The following is a 26,373-nucleotide window of genomic DNA, read 5'->3' as shown; positions in this document are numbered from 1 at the left end:
TATTTTCATAGAAATCAATAGTATTATTTGCAATCATTTGTACTAATTAAATAACACCAATCTCTCGCTATTATTGTCAAAACTAAAACCTTAATTACTCATTAGAATACTCAATCCGCTGATTCTACGTCTAGTCCTAAGCTCAAAGGTTATCTGGAAGAGATCGTTGTTCGCATTATTAGCGGTAAAACTGTAGATCTTAAATTTTGTTTTTGAGTTTAAGCTTGTTTTTAAATGTGCTGTACAATAAAGAGTATTGGATTGGATTTGTTTCGAGCTCCGGTTCGTACAAACACCTTATGTGCTTGTTTCTGACGTATTCTTTATGTTCGCGTATCTTTTATTTGATTGAATTGATACTCTTAACAATTGTTGCTGTATAGGCTTCTGATATAGTATCTACCATCAATGTATACGTATACTTATGTATGTACCCTATAGCTTACACAACAACAAAACGTTTGTCGTTTTTATTTCTAATGCACGGGCTCAGTGTAATATTCGACAACATTAGTTCATAAGTGAAGATGTGTATATTACACCAGCACTTCCAAGCACCAATGCGCTGCGCTCCTGTCTTACGATCCATCGATTATCTAATTTGACGACCGAGTACATAATGTAATAACGTTACATAAAAAAACACACTCGAAATCAAAATAAACAAACGTCTAGCTCACACTCAGGTTGAAAACGAGTATCGTTAAGTACATAATTAATATGTAAGCGAGGCAGCCGCCGACCCCCGTAATCAGGGCTTAGACAAAACGACGGCCATCTTGCCCCGCCTCGCCCCCCTCCTCCCCCGCGCGCCCCGCAACCCCCCGGGCGGTGAAGGCTGTATGCAGCCATGATATGATTGCGTTCTGATTTGCTAGATTCGTTTATGTATAGTCTCGGGACCGGCGGAGTTTTTGGAACGCAGGTGGTTTTATTTTTCATTTAATTACGTTATGTGCTTGTGGATTGGCCTTTGTTTGCGCTCGTGAATATAATCTTTGTATGTAAAGGAAATGTTCCTTGTAGTTGTTTTTAAACTGTGCTCGACGTTTGTTCTGTGAACGTTTACTATTGTTATTTTACAAGTTTCGAATTATGTTTTAAGCGAAAAAATAATAATATCTTCGTACATACGAGCATCAATAAAATAAACTTGCGTTTATGATGTGATTACTTGCCTACTTCTAAAATTCATCATCAAATGTTATGCCAAATATTTAAACTTCGAATTTTACATCTTAGTGTTACAACATTTTCATGACTAGTACCGTTTGATTGTACAAAAAGCCAAGTCTCCTCGAAGCGAACTTGTTTACATCAACACGTAGCGAGGCCGCACGTAGCCGCTGGTACGAACACAACGCCACTCAACAGCCCTTCGCAAATTCTTACCCGCCGCAGAAAACAAATTCTAAATACCGTCGACATCACCCCTATCTCAATTGAATAAGGCTTACATTGCTTTTATAAAACTTGGCACGTCGTTGAGCGGAAAGCTGTGAAAAATGAACATCTCTTGTAGCCGAGATTAAAAATTACACATTGCTTTGTCTCGGCGATGTCTGACGCGAGTGTAGTTTTAAGCAAGATCTCTTTATAAGAGGATACTCTGTTTCGTGTCTGTTTAACTCTAAAAGGATTAATGAGATAATCGTATAATTAAAACAAATTAAATTATCTTAATCTAAATGTTATATTATACATCTGCGCTCCAAAATAACTTACATAATGTCGTTTGAAGAATATGTCCTTGATTTATTTAGTGTACGTATAATTAGTTGAAAAGTTACTAAACATCGGATTAACAAAAAATCAAATTAACAAAATAAAATTACAAATAAACAAATGACATTGAGAGTTAACAGAACCTTTGATTGCGAAAATAAAAAATAATTAAACATTTAAAAGAGGGAAAGCTTATTAATATTTAATCAAATCGTTTGGTTTGATAACAGTACGTAGGTCTGTTCCATTGTTGTACATAGTTATTTAACTCAGTGTTAAAGGAATTTAAATAGTTATATTGCTGATGAGATCTTTGCCCTCGCCTATTAATTTTATTATCAATTGCGTCCTAATAAAAGGTTTTAGTATAAAAGCACTAAGCAGGTGACGGAAATTGTAATGAACTAGCAATAAGTATAAGTATTAAAAGGTGCGGTATTCATTCAAAGGATATGTGTAATTAGCAAAACGATAAAACTTAATCAGTACCTAATTGACAGTTCAATGGATTAATTAATATTTTCTGTTGTTGAAGTGTTGATTTTGTTCAAGCTAATTAATGCTTAGTCGAGTGTCGTAGTAAGTATGTTAGGACTCACCGGTCGGCGGCGGTCCGGGCCGGCGCTACGGGCGCGCAGCCGATCTCCCACTCGACTCTTGAACAAAATCGACACTTTTAGTAGGAGAATACGATTGTCTACAGGCAGACTGCTTAACGAGCGCTGTCTGCAGACGTTATTAAGGCACTGTATGAGCCGTCATTAATAAGAATAATCTTTAGAAGTATTAGAACGCGGTCACAGAAGCAAGTTATAAGATAACCATGATCTAGTTGACTTTGGCGTACACAAAGTATTGGAAATGATTATTATCAAATCGCGATGACCAAAATTGAAAGGTTTCGAAAATTATATATTGTTTTTATAGGCGCTAGAATTTTTTCGCGTTCTCTAATTCGATATTGGTTGATTTATAACTGAAGAATTAAATTCACTACACATAAATATTTTACTAAATACACACAGACATGCACACAGATATATTTGTTCGTATTGATCCGTCTGAGTTGAAACATTGTAACTACAAATTACTGATGTAAGAAGCACTCATAGGGTAAAATTTATCTACACAGTTATATTTTTGAGCGACAGGTTTTTGACGCAGTGTTTCTAATCTGCATTTAAACACTACTATGTGACTCTGTTTGCAGATATAATTTATATTATTAATTTATTATTATTACAAGAAAAAATACTATTGTTCAATATAACTTTTTGTTTAGGGCATGTTCGTAGCTTACTTTGTCCAACTGTTATCATTATCCAAATATCATATTTTATGATTTAATAAAAATAATAGCTTTAACACTTAAATCTATTTTTTATATTTATATATAGTAAATAATATTACTTTTTTTTTAGTAATAAAGTTAGTAAATTAAAACGAATTAACCGAAAATGAAGTGCAATTCAATGCTTCGATACTGAATAAAATAATTAACAAGCGATAATTAAATTACAATGATTCAAGACATCTTTGTATTACGTCTCCAAAGTGTTTGGGTTACTTTTGTCAAACGGAGAATCTAAATCACTATTTAATTTAGGTTTCCGATCAAATTTGTAGACTGCTAATGGAAAATGTAATCACATTTCCAAATTTTTTTTTTTATTTATACTTTATTGCAGAAGAAAGCTATACAAAAGGTGGCTTTAACGCTACGGCATTTCTACCAGCCAACTTCCTGTTAATTTGAAAGCAGAGTAAATCATTTAAGTATTTAATAACATGCAAATGATCTGAAACACCGAAAAATAATTCTACCTTTGTTACTTGTATGAAGCCCAACATGACGAGTACCTAATAATCAATCTACTTATTTGAAAAACGTCAATAATAATAAATACGAAGAAAGTAGACGTGACATTATAACATCGACTAATCACACGATTTAGCTCATAGATGGTTTTCTTCTCAATGAAATCCGTGAATCTTTCGCGGATGAAGACTTCGAGTTAAATCATTCTCATTATCTTTATCGTACAGCAGATTTTAGAACAATTATAAACACAGGAACAAGATGTACAATGATGTCTAATTGCTAAGTAAGCGATCTATTCTCCCACTGACAATCTTTGGGCAAAGGTCTTCTGAATACGATTGAAGATGAACATTAATTTATTAACTGTGACAAATTAATTTGATAATGACTTATTTTAATCTAGCTATTAATTGGAAATGTACTATTACAAAGTTCCGCTCAAACCAATCAATGCTAAGCGTGAGTTCTAAATTTGCCACATAGGTAATCCGATTTTATTTCACATTAAAATACGAAGCAAATAAATAAACATTAAATATTGAAAAGCGTGCAGTGAAGGTGTGTCTGTGCCTGCATGTATGTATGTGTGTGTGTGTGCATGTGTGTGCGTGTGTGTGCTTGTTGATAATTTATTTTTTACGACTACTCTTTTGTTGATTGTATAGTAAACCTACGTCATGAGTTCAATATTAACAAAGGATATTGTGAAATATCCTTTGTTATTTATTTTGTTAAAGATCTACTAGTAGTGTTTAAAAAAAGTCCGAATATAACAACAATTTTAAACAGTTTAAGGCAAAATATGAATAATAAATAAATCAAGGCAAAGAGTTGATTGAAGCTTATTTAAGGCGAAGGTAAAAACAGTAAAAAACCACTTAAATAGCACATCGCAAGTACAGTATGACTTAGATGCGCGAGGTAATGCTTTGTAATATATAAGGGATCAGTTACTAGACGTGGTCGAACTACATAATTCAAAGTAATCTTACCGAGTAGCCAGGGCGCCACGTTGTCGTTTTCCTTGGCGCTCTTCAAGATGGTTTCTGGTAGTGGAAGCGAGTGGCGCACCATCGCTCCGTAGAGGCCGTACTCGGCCATGATAGTGGACCGACCCCAGCACTTCTCAGTCTTGCGCCACTTGGCTCGTCGGTTTTGGAACCACACCTGGAACAAAATAAAACTATTATTATAACAGTCTGTGAATGTCCCATTTCCGAGTTAAAATCTCCTTTTGAGGAGATAGTTTCGAGTTTATTTCATGCTGCTCAAATGCGGGATGGACATACATCTCGGGTTTGAACCTGCAATTTCCGGTTAAGATTCAAGTGTTCTGGACACTGGTCACCTCTCTATTTGCGTGCATATTAAACATTGTATATATATTTTAATTGTGATGGAGAGTAAACGGGCAGAAGTCTCATCTGATGGAAAGTGACTGCCTTCGAAAAGGGGCGGGCGACTTGCAGGCGCGTTGCCGACTTTTATGTCCTGTACGGTTACATTAATGCATTTTATTGAAATTGGTCATCTTCCACCAGTGAATATCGACGGTGGTAGTGTTGTGTGTCCTTCCGTCTGGGTACTAGCCACTCATCAGTGTTATTATACCACCAAATACTTTGTTTTTCCAGATTTCTGATTTAAATAGTGAGTGAGTCAGTAACAGGGCGACGATCATCTCTATAGATCATTGCCACTGGAGGAAATATTAACCAACTATAGGAACTAAGAGTTTATGTCCCTTGTGTCTGCGGTGACACAATTAAAAAAAACACTACATGGTATGTCTTTTTGTTTAGGCCAAATCATTTCAAGTTGGTGTTTAATGGATACAGAACGTAGATTACAGTTGACGCCGTTGTTGAAATGAAATACGCCGTTTTTATGTTCATTTGTTTTAACGGTGTTACGTGTAACGTAGAAAACCTTGCGATTGCGTACAATCGTACGTCTCGGAGGAAATTTTGTTGTATATCCACCAAGCAGCCACAGCCCTGCGGGTTAAAATCCAAATTCGTTCTTTAAAGTATTCTTTGTTGTTGTGTTTGTTTGGTTGTGTTGTGTGAGTTGTTAGTATTGCCAATAACGTATAAAATATTAAAATTTTCGGCGAATAAACTTTACATATCTTTTGTTAGCCGTCCAATGTATATAAATAAATAAATAATCTGTTTAGGCGTCTGCGTATCGAATTCAAACACACAATTATTCATCATTATGGTATCAGTAAGATAGACGTGTATATTATGTGTATGTCTGTAATATTGTTTTAAATTCGTAAGTAACTCTGTCATCTGTGTGTTGTCTGTTACGCTTTCACGGCTAAACTATTAAATCGATTTTAATGAGATTAAGTACAAAGCCAGCTTGAACTCCATGGACGGACTTCGGCTAGATTTTTTCATCCTGAGAGGGGTATCGTTGGGAATGAAGGGTTGTAAGCAAGCTCTAGAATCATTTTATTACAAACTCAATTCCAAGCAGACGAAGCCGCGGGTACATTATACCTTTCAGTTGACGCCATGTTAATGTTTTCATTGACAAAATAGACTTCACAAAATGCAGTGATTGGTCGTACCTAATTGAAAACGAGCCAGCGCTGGTACGGCAGCAGTGCTCAGTCCGCAGTAACTAAGCATATAAAACAAACCAATTAGCGGCACACAGTGAGGCTAGATTAAATTTTCAAATATAGAACCGTACTGTGTGCTTACTTAGGGCTGGCACTAATAAATCATTTTTAAAATATAAATATACAAATCTAGATTTTTCAATAGTTTAATTCTGTTATTATATTAATGTGTGAATGATATATTTTTATTTAATTTAAATTAAAGATAAATTTATCGTCATAATTATTTCTTAAGATCAGCAATTCAGGTAACGAATTCATTACCAACAATAATAGTAATTAATATTAATTTGTGGCTTGTTGTAAACATACAATGAAAAAGGAATCAGTCGCTAATACTTTTGTTTTACTCTCAGTGGGTAATGAAATTTTAAAACAATGACCGGTGTGTCTAACAAGATGAAATTTTGTGTTTTTGTAAATTCAACCCTAAAGGGGAAGGTGAAACTGGGGATGAAAATTAGTATGAAAGTTCTTCATTTTGAAGGTGGAAATCGAAACATGTTTTTGATAATTCAACATGAAAAAAGTAAACAAACAATGGTGACCTTAGGTCATTATAGGTCATATTAAGGTATAACAAGGAATGAAAGGTTGTATGGACGTTCATCGTTACACTATATGGAAACACTTTAATACTTATGAAATTTTGAACAATGTTTCCACTGGTATATCAAGACGGGCAAACGCCTTACGCCATTAATCTTAATGAATAAAATTCGAACGTTTTAAATAACGTGGTCTATAAGGTTCTAATATATCAAGTAATTCATTTCGTATATTACATAATTATGATACGATTTTAAATTCCCACGAGTGTGACAACCCTAACGCCGGGCGCTCGTCTCTGCGAAACAGTTAATTTCTAATTAAATTTGTTAATTAAACTCGATCCACGTTCTCGGCGCAAATTAATACTCCACTCTATTATATTCAGACTACCCGCTACCTACTGGCTCTGTTCTACCTCACTACCTATGCCCGGCCTACTGCGTACATAATGAAGGCGTTCATTCTCGCAATGCCGTGTTTTGGAGGACATTGGTGCTGTCTCAACTGCTATCTAGTCTAGGAGATTTAAAATTGTTTTGCACGACATACAGACGTACATAAGTTAGCTTCCTGTGATCGAACTTCTCTATAACTTCTGTGTAATAAATCTAAAGAGTTAGTATGGTTAAAGTCGCTAATCTTAGAAACTACTGGCTAGCTACGACCCAACCTAAATGGACTGCTTTATTTATGTGGCTGAGTTAGTAGGCCCCGGTAGGCCCAGGTAGCCCCAGGTCGGGATAGTGAAACGTTATTGGGGTTTTTTGTTAACAATTGTTGCAGCTGGAAGATTGGCAGTGATTGCACACTATTGTCTTGGAAAGCACTTAAAGCCGTCATGTGCATGAACTCATTCGGTTCGTGGTGGAAGGTTTATCTATATTCATACTAGCTGAATCAGCTTTACCCCCGCGAAATTTATTATAATATACAATCTCCCAACCCCCGTTGCACGTTCTTAGCAGATGTCTACTCCGTATAAGCAACCAGGTAGGTTCCTTATAATGCCAAATTTCAAGTTTGTAGGAGGTTCTGAGATTTCACGATTAATCAGTGAGTGGTATTTCGCTTATATACATAAGTATATATAGATTATAAAGAGATAACATTTGCTTGAACTCCGGAACTAATGATCCAATTCGTATAAGCTTATATTATTCCGAGTGCTGTGGGGTATAACTTATATTTATATCTTATTTTTTATTTATTAGTAAATAGACCCCGTGAAAACTGCCGGGGCAGATCGCTAGTTTATTATCTTTGACTTGTTATATAAAAATAAAATGGATCACTCTAAATAAAATACAGGACGTCAAGTGTACAAAAATAAGAAAGTTTATCATTTTTACCAATATAAATTCTTAATGTTTGCTTTACTATATTCGCATCTTTATCATCCACTCTTCAGCAATACTTGCGCCAAAAAGCAATCATTTATAATTCTATATTGTGGTTTAAAGGTTGAGAGAAAAAAAAGCATGTGTAATTATAGTCAAAGGGGGACCTGTGTTTGGTGCAACATGATTGTCATTTTGTCTTCCTAAAACACAAAAAAATGTCTGAAAATTGACATTTACCAATTGAGTAACATTGAAATGTTTTTTTTTTTTTTAAATGCAATGCATTTGTGCACATCTGTGCTTTAAAAATGTTACCCTCAAATTAGACCATCAATTGTAAATTCTAACAAAATTTTTGTTCATAAATATGTCTATATTCATTTTTCTAACCCTACCTGGTTTGGTCTGGTTTTATCAACATAGTCATAAAATGGCGAAAAAGAGTCCGTATTCTTATTTAGTAGTTCATATAATGTCTATGAAGAATGTAAGAGTTGCTCAATCGACCAATATAATCCGATAATCGAATAAAAAAATTACCTTTGTTTGACCAAAAATAATAGCATTAGGCGTTGAAACAAATGTAGGTATTATTCTTGTATAGTTTTTGTGTACAGTTCTTCCGTAATCGAACCGCAATCACACTGTTTACGTTTTTTGCTACATTTAAATACAATTTTTCATGTTGTTTTTGTTTCACATTAACAAATTCTATTCAGTCGTAGGATACCAGATAATATTTTAGAGACAGATCTATTGCAACTAAACTTGAATAGCTTCTTGGACAGTGTTACCTTATTTATTAATTTTCAACAAAACACGTAAAATATTAATCCAGCAGAAATGAGGAATGACAATATATGAATGTGACACACACACACGATGAGTTGTACGCGTGAGTGTACAGCGTACAGCGTACAGCGTGCAGCGTACACGCACTCGTTCGTGTAAGCCGGGACGCCGGCGGGCGGGCCGCGATATTGATTGGACCGCGGTAGCCGGTGACAGTCTAATCGTGGCTCGAGATTAGGCCCGCGCCTAATTGTTCGTCGGCGTTACACTTGCTCCGGGCGCTCCACTCGGGAAATCGAATTTCCCGGAACGCTGAACGTTAACGTTACTTGATATGGGAGTTGGAAATGCGATTAGGTGTCCGTTGCGTTCGATACATCCATATTTTCATGGGTTTTCTGTTCTTAAAATTCGCCGATAGCTTCGGTCGAACATTGCGTTGTTTAATTTTGTGGTTGTAATGTGTAACACCCGATTATGAGTTCTCATTTAAGACTCATAACGATTCATATTCGATTGGTTAAGTACGCAAATATATCACCTGATTATATTATTTCTATCTTGTATAGACATCATAATACTTATCACGTTCGTAGATACATGTTACAATGTACATCATATTATCTTGGAAAGGTACCTTCGTAAAAACGCAATTTACTTCTACGTGTCATTCAATTGATGTCTTTAAATGCTCTAAAAGAGTTGGAATAATACAACAATGTTGTGATGAGTAATGCAGTGCACTCATAGATTCGTCGAATTCGATTGGTGGCTTTCCAAACAATGGTTGGTTCCGAAATAAACTAAAACTGCATACGACACGTGTATACACTTCTTTGAGCTCTTTTCAATATTCTTTGTTATTTTATTGTTGATAAATAAACGATTGTCGATAATAATATTATAAATCTTCAATTCCGTTACGTATACCGGTACACCGTACAACGGATACAGTATAGTATTGTTTATCTTCAGTGCGAGTATCGCTTTGAAAGCAATTAACCTTAGTATGATTTACCCCGTGTGCCAGTGTCAATCCGATTGTGGTGCGGAGCTGACTTGTACACGCACGTGATTGTTTGCGGATCAGACCAGCCCCGGCACTCGTACACGGAAATGCGATTATACGACTGATTACGTCGGAAGCGATCGCACGCTAACGTCGATTGTAAAGATTTCTTTCGGTAGCAATATTTGTTATAATTTTTAATCGTATTGATAATAAAAGGAATTTCAATTACAACATTTTTTAATTTTGAATATTTCTTAAATAAACAATAGACTAAATTATACAATAACAATAGAAGGATATCGATCTCAATTTTTTTTTCGTTCGAGGTTCGAGCACCTTTATAAGTACGTACTTATAAATAACCACCCATTTGGAAAACACATACCGAAACTAAGAGTGGACGCGGACAAGAGAATGCAAAAATGAGAGATACATTTGCATATGTGTGCATGTGTGTGTGAGAGAGACTTGAACATTATGTCTTCATTAGCAATATGGATTCACAATAGTAAAAACAGTAAAAAATTATGAACCACCTAACTATACTTATAAACTTATTAAAAATAAATATGCGATCTAGAATAATACTTACCAAACTTAAGAAATTTATAAAGTATAATTTTTTCCTGAATTATTTCGCGTTATTTTTGATTAGTGCAATTAGGTATCGTCACTGGTGAAGTGTGTAATTTGATATTAAAGTAATCCAATAAATATGTAAGTAATATCAATTACAAGTATTTAGTATTTCCGATACATCTCACAACAGACAATCCTTCACTGTGGCGTTACATTCACACAAGCGTGTAATTGGGGCTTGTGTATTCTGCGCGGCGCAGCTCGACTCGGCGGCGCTCTGAATTTCCTAATTAACATAGAGGCACAAAGGTTCGTGTAATTGTTAATTTGGCAGCACATTCGGGCCCGTTAATGATGCGTAGCGCCGTGCGAGGGAATTACTCCAACCCGACAATTTATTACTTGTATGTGACAGAGCCCAGCTCCGGAAGGCCCCCGACACGAGCGAAACAATGGTCGAATGGAGACCATCGCAACTGGACACATTAGTTTAAGGGTCGTATTTGTAATGCTTGCAAAACAATTTGTTGCGTACCCGTGCGATTCTATAGCTGTTGGATTTAAAGTTAGAAAGCTAACTCCAATAACAGAGGGTAATTTTAAAGCGAGCCAAACAAGCTGCGTAATGTCTCTAACTTTGAAATGGTGATAGTTGCTCAAATGGACTATCTGTACGCTAAGGGCTTAATGGCTAAACATTTAATAAAATCATAGGGGCCACTTTTGATATAGAGCATTTTTTTTATAAAATTTTGCGATATACATATGTGCCCAGACACACAGGCAGTTTTGCCAATTATCTGGGCGGAAACCGGGCAACAAGCACAAAAAAGGTTTTCGGGTGTTAGGAATATTGTTAAAAAATACTTTCACATATCGTTCGTGCACGTACATGAAAACATTGGCTTGATACATGGCTTCTACAGCTAGTAACTGAAAAGTAGTTTCTGTCCGGTTCTCGTGCCTCGTGTATCCCTATTTCCCACTACTGGCACTACACAATGCTTCATGTATTCCGATATTAAGGGTTGATTTGATTGATGCAATATATCGCAGACGTAGGAATATTTACGACTTAGATCCGCGACGATGTGTCACACACAAAGCTTCGTTCATCTATTACCACGTGACAAGTGCTGATAGACAGAACCGATAATCTTTATTAATATATGGAACGATAATAAATCAGCGGTGGCTTAGTTTTTACTAGTGTAGGAGTATGAACCGACACGTTTATTATAATATTTTAATCAACAACAACACATTAGACCGTATGAACCCCCCTGTACTAATGTTATTGAGCGTGAATCGCAGCATTCAGCAAACAGGAACGAAAGTGTAGCACTCGGCTACAATATCTAATCTGTGGCACAAAAGGGATAAGCGTACAATCAAGGCGGTAAGTGTCCCTCAGGGCCGGCTCCCTCGGGGCCGCGTTCTGGGCCCGCTACTCTATTATTAGTATCTGTTAAACGTTACCGCTTTGTACCGTGTTAGTATTTTACTCATCGATAAGTCGACATGGATTTCATTTGATTTCATACAAATTGGTTTAATTTGGGCTTATATCATGATCTATGATGAAATGAAGAATTTAAAAAAAATGGTCAAGTTTTTTGTCAAATTTAAAAACTTTTTCGTTTATATGCAGACATCGTCAACGTCGTCGTTTGAATTTCGATGTTGGAGAAGAATCTTGATGGAATTGAAGAAAAAGATAATTTTTAAAAGTGGTTTAGGAATACCGAGCACCTGGTGCCTTTGGTCATAGGGTCAAAAATAGTACGTTCCCTGTGCCTGTGACTACCCTGGCTCACTCATCATGCAAAATGGAATTTGCACTTCTTGATATTGCTTTTTGACTAAGTGGTTTGTGAGTGGTAGATTTGAGACCACCGAGACGGGTTTGCGCAAAGTCCTCTAGAACTGGTAGATAGAAGTATCACGAGTATTGGATATTAGCCACGTAATTAGCATTGCTAGTGTTCTGTTGATTACTCATAAAGCTTCTGATAATAACAAAAAATAAAATACAAGCAATGTTTCGGGGGGACAAAGTGCAAGTTAAAACAATTAATAGATTAACCCGTTACAAATGAAACGAGCTCGGGGGCACAGCCTTAATTTATCAGCGCTGGAGCTCGCAATGACGCCGTCAGCCGTCACTCCGAGCGGACACTCAGCAATTTCATTAAGCCAAGGAGCCGTTCTGAAACCGGTGACAGTTTAAATAAGGCGAGTGAGTTCACAAAGGCGTTCTTATTTACGGAGTGCATAATTTCATTTCTTCGGTCGGCTTTGAATGGAGTTTTCGAACGGGGAGCGGGGCGTGTCGACCAATCAGGTGCAGGCGCGGGCTAAATGGAGTTGCGATTGCGTCTGTTCTCAATTTGGCGGCAATTTGCGGCACAATGACGCTGCGGACGGTTCCCGCGCCGCCTGCGCTCGTCGCCTCGCCTTAACAGGTTATTATTCAATTTGGGGTGCGTCCGACACATTTTGATTAGTCAATAAGTTAATATGCGGTTAACGGTGACAGTTTAACAGCTTTCACTTTGAACTGTAATTGGGAGGTGTATTGATAATCTAACCACTTATTTAAAGGCGCAGGTCTGGTGGTGGACTTTGATGGGAATGAAACTTATCAAGTTTTATGGAATGAGGTAATAAGAAGAGAAGGTGCACAACATCAGTTTGCAGCTCGGTGTGGAATGATGTAGGTAGTAAGTTTGTGTAGATGCAGTCAAGACATGGGAAATACATAAAGCGATGGGTAAACACTTCAGTGTGCATTCATTCAAAATAACAACTGAAATTTCTATATTTCGATAGTCGAGTGTAACGCAGGGATGATTGTAAAGTTTGAGGATCGTGGAGCCAATACGGTGGGGACACATCAAGTTCGCAAGCTAAGCTAAGAAGATACTTAGGTACATCTAAACATTATCCATGCACTGCAATTGTTCGCGTAAAAATATATTTTATTTTAATAACATTATTAAACTTTGAAGATTGATTAGTTACTAGAGAGTTGGCACGACGAATAAATAGAAAATATATTATATACGCGCAGGAGTCATTGTAGTGAGCGGGCATATGTAATCAGAGATTAACTCTCAATTTTCAATAAAACGCTGATCAACGTCTGACGCGCTAAAACTTTACATGATGAAAAAGATTGTTTACTGCGAAAAAGAAATAGATTATAGTGTATAAATAAAGTATTACTTTATAGACAACTAAACCGTGAGCTATGTTATAAAAGCAAGATAAAATAAACAACTTATACGCAATAACAGACACCCGATAATTACGCGTGATTGGCGGAAGCGGATATGTTAAAAAGGCTCCAATTTATATCATTGATTGCGCAAGTCACACGGTAACAATGACGCGTACTATGTAATGAAAATATGGAGCTAACGAGACCGTGAGCTGACTTCCGACAGCGGCCGTAAAATAAACAAGACGAGGCATGTCGCGGGCAAATTATATGCTGGTGTGCTGTCCGGAGCGAGGCCGGAGCGACGAGCGTGAGCGTCGACACGTAAAACCATAAATGTAGATGTTAGAACAGATGCGAAACATGAATACATTTAGAACTATTGCATCTTTTCGTCTGCATTCAAGTCTTTGAAATACGAACGAAAAAGAACGTTTTGACTGAAATCCTAAATGTTTATTATTTGTACTAAATTGTAAAATTTGGGCCAAATAGGCAAAGTTTCACTTTTGTAATAGGTATTGCAAGTATTTTATATAATTGCATAAAATCTTTTCAAATAAATTACATATATATAATTTAGTGCAAAGCGTATCAGCTCATGATAAACAATTAATAAAATTAAATCGCTACCGCTTGTGGCCTTGTTGCGTACGCCTGTAGGGCAGCTGCGCTAACTAGGCAACTAGCGGCCGTGAATAAGCGATTTCGGGCAATCGCTCTGTCCAGTTTGCTCGATCAACCCGTAATTGCTACAATATCGATAATAATATCGATAATTTGCCACCGTCGTCCGCCTGACGTCTAATCAATGTATATTTGACGAATCAAAACGAGAGCGTGCCATTGGACTGGCTATTGAAATTAGTGTAGTGTTATTTCTTTCAGTAAAAAGGCGTTTAGACGCTTACAAAAAAAAAGATTAATGTAATTACGTTTACTGAGTTTTTTAGAAAGTTATAATATGTGTACGAATAAAAACAAAGAGCCGACTCCTAAGTTCATCCTGTTAAATTTTGTAAAAATGAAAATTTCTTATAAATTATTCGTGACATTTATTTAGAATATCCAATTATCTGAATGACAAACTATAAAGTAATTAAGGATAAATTATTTGCGAGTAAGTACTCACACGAAAATTTTGTATTGTAACAGCGTAAGCAATGGGATCGGAAACCTCTAAGACGGTTAAATTGTATTAAGATATTCACAAATATCCTAACAGTATCCTTAGTGGTCGATGTGTTAATATAGATACTACTTACTCACAAATTACATAATTTACGAAAACACATAATACGGTCATCGCTTAGATTCCGTTAACAAAACTTATTAATATCAACGTTCAAATCTAGTTCTGGTAAATTTAGTAAAAATAAATTCATCATTGTAATAATACCATGTGAGTAGTCTATTGAAAACCGAAATCTGTTTCCTTCAAATTCTAAATACACATAATACATACGTCCATGTTCCTCGATTAGTTTCTGCCGAGATAAATACATAGATTACATTTTCATTTAAAATAATTTAATTACAAAAATCTAATGGATAATAACCGTTAAATCATTCAACCTTATTATAATCTACTTCTGCACGAGTCTTGTAACTCCAATCGATTTACGATTAAACACAATCCGCTTACACACTGAAGAGGGACTCGGCTCCTTGACAGTCCCAATATTTTTAATTGAAACAAGATTAGATCTTCCACATGCAGCATTCATACGTTCAATCATATTCGGAGGACGTATAACGGGTATCTACGTTTCGATTTAATACCGGTATTACAGATTATTTCGATCGCTTTGTGATGCAAAATTGAAAATTTATTTGCCCATTTTAAATATTGAGTTCCGAGGAAAATTAATACGTGAAGGCTCGTCGACGGGGAATTTCAGTTTTGTGTCATTATAATAATATGGACGGTAATTCGGTGTAATTAATAAAGTGTTAATTGAGTTTTAACGATTTAATGCGTTCTTTTGTATTAAGGTAAGGGTTTTCAGCTCGCGTAATTGTATGTTTAATTAAACATTAACTAAAATTACTTGTAGTATTATATTTACGATTTATTTTTAAATAATTTAATTGTGAATGGCTGCCAGTTATACTTTACTTCCTGACATTTTTCTGGTGAAAAGAAGCTTATTACTGTCTGACCCGTAAACCTGCTCTGTGCAAAAAATCAACGCAATGGAATGCTGCGTTGCTGCCTGTGAGTAAATTGAGAACATAAATATTAGCAATTTTCTGCGGAATTTCTCTAATGGAATTTTTTCCTTGATAAAAAAGGCTGTGTTATTCTACGGCCTATAAACTATATTCTCTATGTCAATGTCTCGTTCGACGCGTTGCTCTGTCGCTGCCTGAGCAAAGTATAAACTAATGAGATTGAGTCTTTGAATTTATCATAGTAGTAGGGACTCTAATTGTCATAATGAAGATGCCGGCGTCTTGCGAGATTAGCCAAGTGCGTAGACCATGTTGTAGTGTACAACTCGTCAACTTGTATAACCTCCAACCGCAACCAAATAATAGTGAATCACAATAAAACCGACAAAAACTAACGATAAGTAAACATGTAATTTGACAATAAGGCGGAGGCGGGGGCGGAGGGAATGCGGCGACCGCGGGAACACTTGCGCAAACATAATCAGCTTAGTTATTGTTCATATTAGATCAATTCCGTTGTTTGCTTAACTGTTTCTTAATGGTAATCTCTTTAGAGGAATTTCGTTTACGAAATTTTGTGGCGTTGTCAATTTTATTGCTATAATTTCATTTATTTAATACACGCCGGTCGAAGGGCTAATGGACCATTTCCATTGTAACTGCTGTAAACCGGGGCACAGCATAATCGGACACGAGAATGATTGATCAGTGGATGGTCAGGTGAGATTGCACAGAGCGATACAACCAAGTTTTACATGTTACATTAAATTAAACTTAGTTTAGATATTAATTGTAGAGTTATGCGATACCCTGTTGAGCCGTCAAACTTCGCAGGTTAGATATTCTTACTAATTAGCGCAAATACGTTACAGGAAAATCGATTTAATTCATGGTAAAATGTTAGTTTGTGTTACTCATGCAGTAACACCACAATCGAACTGGTGATTTCAAAATACGAAACTAATGGAGACTTATAGTCTAAGTCTCTAAGTAGCCACATTTACCTACAACTAACGACCAGGTCGAAGATTTATTTTGCAAAGACGCTTACGTCATACACAGCTCGCATTCTCTTAATTAACTACAACACATACACTCTTCATTTTCAATCGATTTAAAAAAGAAGGAGGTTATCGATACGTTTGTATTTCCTTAATTTTTTTTGTACTCATCTTATAAATTCGTTATATGAACAGATTTGGAAAATTGATTTTTGTATGGGAGGCTATACTTTTGGTTTAGTCCCATTTAAATTTGAAGAATACTTTATAAGTCGTTTTTTTTTGTTTAATTTTGATATTAAGTATTTGTCTCAACAGTGAGAGCGAGATAGAAGTAGTTTTATCATTTAGAGATCGAGGCAGCAGTGTCGTGATAATTTACTACATACATATGCGTATGGATGTTCTGTCAAGCAGTTAGTGTGCTGATATTAAATTCATAAATGGATAAAGAGTTGAGATCGTCGAGTCATGTCGATTAGTGGGCACGCAGCGAGTCGGTGCCGCCATCTTATTGTGTCCGCCATTTTATTGTCATACATGTCAAATGGTAAAATGCAGCGGAAACGGTGCATTAGTGCGTAATAGTTGTTATTTCTACCAGCATTTGTTATTAAAATAATATCGCAGACATGCTGGCCACATCCTTCAACCACATGGCGCGATGAATTTACTACTTTTTTAATTATCTCAGGTAATCATGCCTATACAAACAAAGGCCCAGACTGAAGATTTATTATGAAAATTGAACTAAGAACCCAGAAGTTAAAATTGTTTTTTAGGAAAATTCATGAGTCATCTCGTTTTGGCTCGTTACGATTTGTGTCATACAGAATCAGGGCCCTCAAAAGTCGATTAAGCTAACATACTTACTTTTTATTGGTATATTTAGTATGTCTATGTATACATTTATGTTCAATAATTTTTAGTCAGTTTCGCATCTTATGAGGATAATTAATTAGATTGATTCAAAAATAATATGTAAGTATGAAATATATTTTTTTTATTACATGCTCTAAAAACGTAAACTTGTACTAAGTTCGAATAGTTAAGTATTTATAAATAAAGTCACTCTTACATCGCTTCAAACAAATATATATTAGCAGGAATTCAATTGACAAAACTCTCGTTATAAAACAAACACATCCGTGCGAGTGTATTCATCGCAGTCTATTCAAACATTCGTAATACCTGTACCTGTCCGTAGCACTCACATAAGTACATAATCGAACATCAATAAGCGCCTAATAAAACAACAAGCCCTCCCGCACTCTTCCCCGAACCTCTCTCCGCCGCACCACTAATAATTACGCATTTATTTTCTCTCCAAACCCCTCTTGACAGCCCGAGATGCATCCCGTGTCAATCCTTTGTATACTCTACAAACTTCTGAGACAACCAATAATCACACCATCAAGTCTTATTCATAAAGGAGTAAGGTTCAATTTTGAATTGAATATGATTTCGGAAATGTAATTGTATGTATGTTGTTGTATAAGGTGCCTACACGCTCATTAGTGTCTTATAAATAATATGGGGTCGCTTATTGTTGGAGTGTTGCAACAATATTAAAATAATAAGGCGATAATAAGGTTCTTTGTGTCGTTTGTGTTGAGAATATAATAATATGGAAAGCTGTCGTTTACGAATGTAAAGATGAGTTTAACACTAAAGTGGTGACGGCGAGGTTTCAAGAATCCGCGACTGCTCCTTTGATATCGTTTAATCTGTGATTCGTGTCATTGGAATAAGTTTTCATTTCGTTTCTATGAGGGCATTCTCTTTACAAATATATTGTTAGAACCGAAAAGTTATTAAAAAATTTTGTTGCTTGAATATGTAGGGTTACATTTGCTTAGTCATTATTTTGTAGCAAAATATATTTTTCGTTAACGGGCTAGTTCAAACATTATGATAATGAGATAGTGCTTTTACGATTGAAACATATATAGTAGGAATACTATAATATCTCAACAGACTTGACACGCATTCGAAAATATGACACGTTTTTAATTAGAGCTATAAACACGTTACATCCTTCAATTAATTAAGAACACACTAATTAATACACCTTTTACAATGCAATTAACATTTATATAACAATATAACTATTATCATTTATAGAAAATTATATATTTATTTTTATGTATACTATGATATGTATGTATCAAATAAAAACAGAATATTATATCTGAATGCTTGAACTAACAATTTTCTCACCGACCACCATGACCGAAACTCTTTTCGTAATTAACATTTCATTTATTACAAATGTACTTGTCGTGTTAAACTTGAAAGTATAAACTATATTCAAATTGGGCTAGTATCTCGATTACAGTAGTGTTTGTGTGATAAAAACAACATATATTATGTATGTAAACAAGGGTAAGCAATTTTGAACTCTTTAAATCTGGTCTTTACTGACTTGCAATTTTAATTTTAAAATATAAAATTTTTACAGATCTTCCTTAATTGATGAAGCAAGCGTTGAATGCGGTATGGTGTTGCATCTCAGGTAAAGGCGACAGATTACACACATTAAAAAAAATAACATAAGTGCAATGTTTCATTAATTCTTCGTTTCGAGTGCTTTCTCAACGAGTGGCTACACAAATAGTTTAGACGCGCTTGTAATTGGCCGAGAGCTCGAGTCGGGAGATGAACCTAAACAAACATTTGGTATCTCCTTGCTCACCGACTACACTTGAATGTGTTACTCTTTTAATGTTTTATTAATAATTTGAATAATTTAACACAATAAGTTTTTAGGTGATAGTTTTAAAGTTCTAGAATATTCTGTAAGATGAGAATCTGACGTTCTTAGAGGATTTAATACTTAACCAGGACCAAGAAAACTGCAGACGCTGAAGAAGCAGTTGTTTTTCAAGATATCAAAAACATTTGTTTCGTCTTTACACAAATCAAATTAAAGATAAAGCTGCCAACAGTTCGGAATGTAGATTCTACCGAGAACAGGCGAAACAATTAGACCCGTTTTACTTTGAAATGTTGTTCACGAAAACTAGAAGAGCAAAAATAAAACTTGTAAGATATTGGAAAATTCCAGTGTATTCATTATCATAATTATTCTATGTAATGTCGCAACGGCAGCACCTATTCTTGTTGTTCGTTAAGTATTCTAAAATGTATGTATACCTATTTTGTCTTTATATGTATGTCCTAAGACAAGGGTCTTCAACCTTTTAGAAGTCAAGGGCCAAGTATACTATGATTTTTTTTTCGGTGGGCTGCAACTCAACCAAAACATTTCATTATAAACTTAAGTAATTAAAAAACAATAACCGTTGAAAGTATTTATTAAAAAAAATTTAAAAAGAAATTATTTTATTAAAATTCAATGAGACGTCATTGTTTGCTCTTAACTAATTTATCAATATCTGCCCCTATAGTGGTCGTTGCGAGTTTCAAACTGTTTTCAAAGTGAACATCGGTGATTCTTGTTCTCGCCTTCGACTTTACATTTTTCATTCGAGAAAATAACTGCTCGCATAGATACGTTGTGTCAAACGGAGAGGACATTTTTAGCGCATTCGCTGTGATTTTAGGAAAATCTGCGTAGGGACGTATTTCGGGGCAGTGCGTCCGCGCCTCTTTGCCCGCACTCGTAGTTTCACGCGGATCACTCGCTTTAGTTTAAATACCTATTTCGTTTTAATTTCTATGTAAGGTCGTATAAACCTATAATGGATTTTCAGAATTTACGGAACACATTTTATAAGATGTTGATACTGCGGTAAACTTTTTATTACATGAGTCGACTGAATATCGCCACAAATCCTCCAACGCTGCCATAAATATGAAATTAGATGCGACCGAAGACGCCAGCCATTTTATCCTAGAATTCACTCGAAACGAATGTCCTTAGTTTGAAAGTAAGTTGTTTTCAAGAAAATGCAGACATTAGACGCCAGCGGTTGTACGGAATAAACAAAACGAGGCAAGATACAAATCTCCCAGCGGGAGATTATCGTGTAGAACTAACTTGGTTACCGGCGGCCTCGTTATTTACCGGAGCCGAGCGCAGCGCCCGGCGCTCTGCGGCTGAGCGGCTGAGCGCCTGAGCGCTTGTTTGCGGCCGAGTCGATATTTGCACGGTCTATTTGCGCGATATTATCCTGGATATTTATTGAGTGCCGATTTCCGCCAATGCGATTAAATGGCTGACCGTGGCTGTATTTCTTGGGACGTTTACGAATGTGTTAGTAGAAACGGAATAAATCGGACCGATTGAATGTATCTTGTAGAGGCCAGTAAAGTTACTTGCATTGGAAATGAATTAGAAATATATGTCCGCTTTCGAATGATCTTTAATAATCAGTTCAAGAAAGCATGAATTTTCCAAAACAATGATTATTTTTAAATATAAACCTCAACTAGCACGAATTATAGCTTAAGTAAAACATGTCCACGGTTCCACGTGTACTAGAGAGCTACTACGACCCATTAAGTGTATGATGTTACTTTCTAGCATTAAGTAAATGTATTGCAAGAAATAAAGCCTCCGTCCCATCTTAAGCTAACACGACCACAATCAGTCGTTCCTATACAAACAGCAAACGCGTAATAATAATTAATTAATATTGTGGTTACGTTTGTTGGCGCAGGTGTGGGCAGTGACATCAATTACATTGTTTTGGAGCTGACACGGAACAGCGGCTGGTCGTATTTGTCTGGAGTCTAGGTTCCTGTTTGCCAACGGTTCATTTCAACACGTTGTCTCCGCTACTCCGTATGGAGTAGGCATGTATCAGGTAGGTGCCAGTATTGTTATACGGGCGATATTTAGACTGTTATATGAGTAAAGTTTTTGAAAGAAATGTTGATGTTTTACACCTAGTTTCCGACTTCGCAAAGTTAATTCATCTTTTCTGAGGCATGTTATCCGCTTTTATCATAATATTCCACAGTTATATTTAACTTGGCCTATTAAATAATTTAAAGCTCAAGCCAAAAAAATCATGATAAATGAGGCATATTACGCAATACAAGATTATATTAAGTATAAAAAAGCGTGGAATTAGTACCTTTTGATTTCTATGTAGGATATTATTGTAATTTATTGTCATACTATGACAATGAGTAACAACTGAGTTTCTTACCTCGGTTTATTTTGGAAAAGAGTAACAACTGAGTACCTTCTCGGTTTGAGCTACTTTCCGAACCGGGGGCAGCTTTAAATTGAAGTCAACACGAATATGACGATTCAAATGTGAATAATTTGATATGGATATTATAATTAGCGCAGACCAGAAGTTTGAAAGATTAAGTTGCTTCCGTCAGGGCGATGACCTTAAATATAAACATTAAACACTGTTAGACGAAAATATTTTCAGTCCTCGTATCGAAAATAAATTTCAGCATTATATTTAATTGATTTTTTTAAATAAAGGTCGCTTACAATTTGTGATTAGAGTTTATCGGAGCGCTTCATACAGCCGCCAGTTTTGTGATTCTGACTTAAAGTAATTTTGACTTAACATAATTATTTGGCATGACGCATGACATGAAAGAAATGAAATAGCACAGATAGTAATCGTTAGTTTGTCTACCTCCCATCTGAGTTGCTTCGCCACGCGGCTCCACATCTGTATCTTTAGACGTTTAACTTGTTCGATATAACCTTCTCAAGTCGTATCTATCTTATTCGTGTGACACAAAACAAATAACGAGGCTCGGTCATTGTATCCAAAACTAAAGTGCTTTACACGTATGAGTATAATATGATAGCTTCCAGTGAACGAATTGTACAAACAAACAATTGAATCGCGACATTATGAGAGTTACGCGATGTTTTTTAATAAAAACAATCGCGGGTCATTTAAGTCTCAAACAACGAAGTGGTGTGACTATACATTGTAGCGGATCATTAATTCCGAACGATTGGACGACAATGGAGAGGCGACAGTCGAGGGCACGCTGTTGTGACGAATCAATTTGTTCCGTTCTCCGACGGTCCCACGATCGATACTGTTGTAAACATTACGAGATTATACTGTATGTCTAATTCGCGCAAAACTAACACCGCCTTTACAAAATATTATCTATTTGCGTATTCATTGCGATCAATATTACTTAACTTAAAAAACGTGGGGCCGTATGTCACCGTATTTGTTGGTCTCGGTGTAAAGTGTCCATTGGATCATTGATACGTGAATTGATTGATGAAAAAGAGCAACTATTGGGTTTTTACTGACTGACTTCTATTGTTTTATGTCCTATTTACCATGGAAAATTACAAGTTATTGGAAGATAAAACGACAGAAAGAAATTCTTGTATTGTTTAATATAATGTAGGCTGTGTTTAAAAAAAATCATATACCTAAATATATATATTTAATATGATAAGAATACTATTGAAACAGACAAATGGAAGTCTTTGTTTTGAATTCAGACTACATAACACAATTAACTAAAACTCTGAAACGGATGGAAATATGCACCAACCCGTATTATTTTAGTGTAGTGGAATAAGCTCCAAGCCTTATCTTTAAGAGAAGAGAAGAGAAGGAGGTCTCCTCTATGGCCATATGGGGCATTAACAGGCTATGCCCTTAAATAATATACTTTATTACCAAAGTGGGCAAACATAGCTTTAAAATATAAAAAGAAGCGTTTTATGTACGCATATCGAATATCTTATTGAAATATGGGGAACTGCTGCGAAGTCTAACATAAAGTCATTACAAACTTTACAAAATAAAATTATTAAGGTTCTTTATAAATATGATTATATGACGCCATCCGTTGAATTATACAAAAAAACAAAATTTCTTAACATAAATCAATTATACACTTTAAAAACCTGCATGTTGATTAGAAAAATAATAACAAATAAAACACATTCACAATTACACTTTCATAAAAAAACACATACATACCACACTAGAAAACGTAATAAACTAGAACTTCCAAAAACCAGAACCAACTATGGAAAGAAAAACATTTTATTTGAAGGAGTTCAAATTTATAATAAATTATCAGACTTAATCATCAATAGCAAGAGTTTTCTTATATTCAAAAAACGTGTAATGGAATATGTGCAAAATAATTTATAAGTTAATGTAACCCCTACCTAAACATGTTTGTGTAACATAACTACCCGCAACATTTTATTTTACTGTATATAATTCATAAGGCAGACTTTTAAATGTACCCTCAAGCAAAATTATTGTAATTTCTTATTATAAGTGAACTTTTGTGTTCTTTATGAGAAATAAATGTCTTTAAACCGAAACCGATATATTATGTTCCTCCAAGCTATGGACAGTTCTGATAATTAATTATTATCTTTGTATTGAATTAACTATAGTTAAGTTACATATAATTTCGCGCAAAATATAAAAGCTTATTTACCTAACACTTATTTACAACTAAAAGATAAATAGAATATCTTTAATAAGAATGTTACCCTAAAACAAATGATTATTGTAAATGCTTAAATGTTATTTCCGAGAGTTAGTTAGGTGTAAATATAATTTGTTAAAGACGATTATTACTATTTTATCAAAATTAATATGAATTAATATGTATCTCCTGGCATGCATGACTTCTATACAAGATTTAATTGGAAACAGTCGCTCGAACTAGATTGAGTAACAAACGTCCGAGCACAGCACACAATAACATTATTTCTATAATCACCATAATTGATATAATAATTTAGCGCGAACTCGCGTGACAAATCGATTATCCGTCACCGCTGCCGTGTTTGTTTAGCTTCGATGTATCGATTTGTAATTAATTTGTTAATGCGTCCATTGTACTCGATGCTACTAATTTAATAGACCCGTTATTGAGTTGATGTTTGCCGTGATTTATTATCCTAATGCCCGTGGGGAGGTTTTTTGAATGATTTACGAATTAGAATATTTTAGTTGATAACATTCATTTGTTAAATACGATGTTATTTTATTTTATTTTATTCTGTACATTTGTTTTGTACTCTTATAGAGAAACAGTTTATAAGATTGTTTTAGTGTAAAGTCTGGGACAGGGCAATTCTTGTATATTGTATTTTTGTGTTGCAGTTTAAAATGTACTCACCTTTTAAAGCCAGTGTAATCACAGACACAGCAGACAAAACTTAACTCCGTGATTGGTAGCATAATGACGTTGCTGGCAAGTGGTACTGTAAGTGACTATTGTCTATGAGTTATTGTATATGAGCGATGGTGACTTAACATACGGATGACCTACAAATCAAAAGATTTACGGCCGCAAAATAAGTACCTACTCAAAGATCAATTTTCGGTGCGACGTTTTAAAGTGAAACGCTTGACGCAAGATTTTATTTATCTGAAAGCTGCTCATGTCTTCCTAGGAAGTAAAGTTAATATAAAGTTAATATTCCCGTTACAACAATGTTGTGAAATGCTTACCGTTATAGCCTAACTATTGTATATCTCATCGACACTCACAACATTTGTCTAAGACGTGTAGCCAACTGTCGCGGTGCCAAATGCCACTCCCTCTCGGGCAGAGGCATTGCATTATTCTCTTTTATATCTACGCTATAATATATTGAGAGACAAGGACCAAAGGTCGCGAGTTCAAATACGGTCAAAAATCTTAAGTTTTTCAAGTATTGTACTCTGATTAAGGATTTAAAAAACATCTCAATCTTCTAAATATTCATTCGAAGTAGGCTTTTACAAGCACTTTCTATAAATCTATTTCTATTTCTATAAATCGTCATTTTATAGTAGGTATTACACGTAAAGCTAGGCTCCAAGTGTTGTCGTTGAAATTTATATTTTATTTTATTGATGATTGATATTATTTTATGATGTCTTATAGTTGAAATTCAATTACACAGCTGTCTTCCATATTAAATACAAAATTCATAGTAATTTTCTTTAATTATATTATTAATTGAATTCACAGAATAGGTATATAAAACTTATTTAGTACAATATTTTTTTCGTTGGTCTATTCATTTGTTTGTTTATTGGCTTGATATCTAGTTCAATTTCATTTTAAAAAGTTATCCCAGGCGAGTCGGGTATCTGCAGCGCCGAGTACTTCATCGCAAGATAGAATTCGAGAGCACTCAATCTATTCTCAAATGAACGGAAAGTGCAGAAATATATCTCGTTTTTAAATCATTTCTTAAATAAAAATGTTAACTAATTCCACAAATAGGTCCCGAAAACTAGCGAACTTCAGAAAAGTCGTTCCGATTTAACTAAGTGAACGGAAAATAGACGTAAAGAAAGCGAGCCTGTTAAAAGTTCGACTCGGCTGCCCACTCGGCGCTGAACGCTATCCAAACTGGGAATTCTTGAATTCTTTAAATTGACGACTTCCAAAGACTTTTAACGTCTCCTCGATTTATCGCTGAGTTGAAATGTTTTGTCGACGCGGGCGCGGGATTTATGTTCTCGGTGACGTTATTTTTATTTTCCAATATTGCAATATTATAGAACTGTATAAATATTATATCTATAGTCTGTTTAATCTTCAAATTCGAAATTCACTTCATTCAAGTAGAACTTAC

The 26,373-nt window shown here is 35.2% G+C and overlaps 1 protein-coding gene across 3 annotated transcripts in view; it reads right to left on the bottom strand.

Annotated features, from left to right (window-relative positions):
• Positions 1 to 26,373, bottom strand: part of LOC113396542 (visual system homeobox 2-like) — a 100,900-nt gene that overhangs the window by 10,813 nt on the left and 63,714 nt on the right. For all 3 annotated transcript variants that reach the window (XM_064217176.1, XM_064217175.1, XM_064217177.1), the window contains one exon: positions 4,540 to 4,714. In XM_064217176.1, coding sequence (XP_064073246.1) covers positions 4,540 to 4,714 — 175 coding nt within the window. The remainder of the gene's footprint in view (positions 1 to 4,539; positions 4,715 to 26,373) is intronic.

The sequence above is a fragment of the Vanessa tameamea genome, chromosome 15 (genome assembly GCF_037043105.1).
Source record: "Vanessa tameamea isolate UH-Manoa-2023 chromosome 15, ilVanTame1 primary haplotype, whole genome shotgun sequence".
Classification (NCBI taxonomy): domain Eukaryota; kingdom Metazoa; phylum Arthropoda; class Insecta; order Lepidoptera; family Nymphalidae; genus Vanessa; species Vanessa tameamea.
Note: the sequence above shows the minus strand (reverse complement) of the source record. Positions and strands in the feature narration are given on the sequence as shown.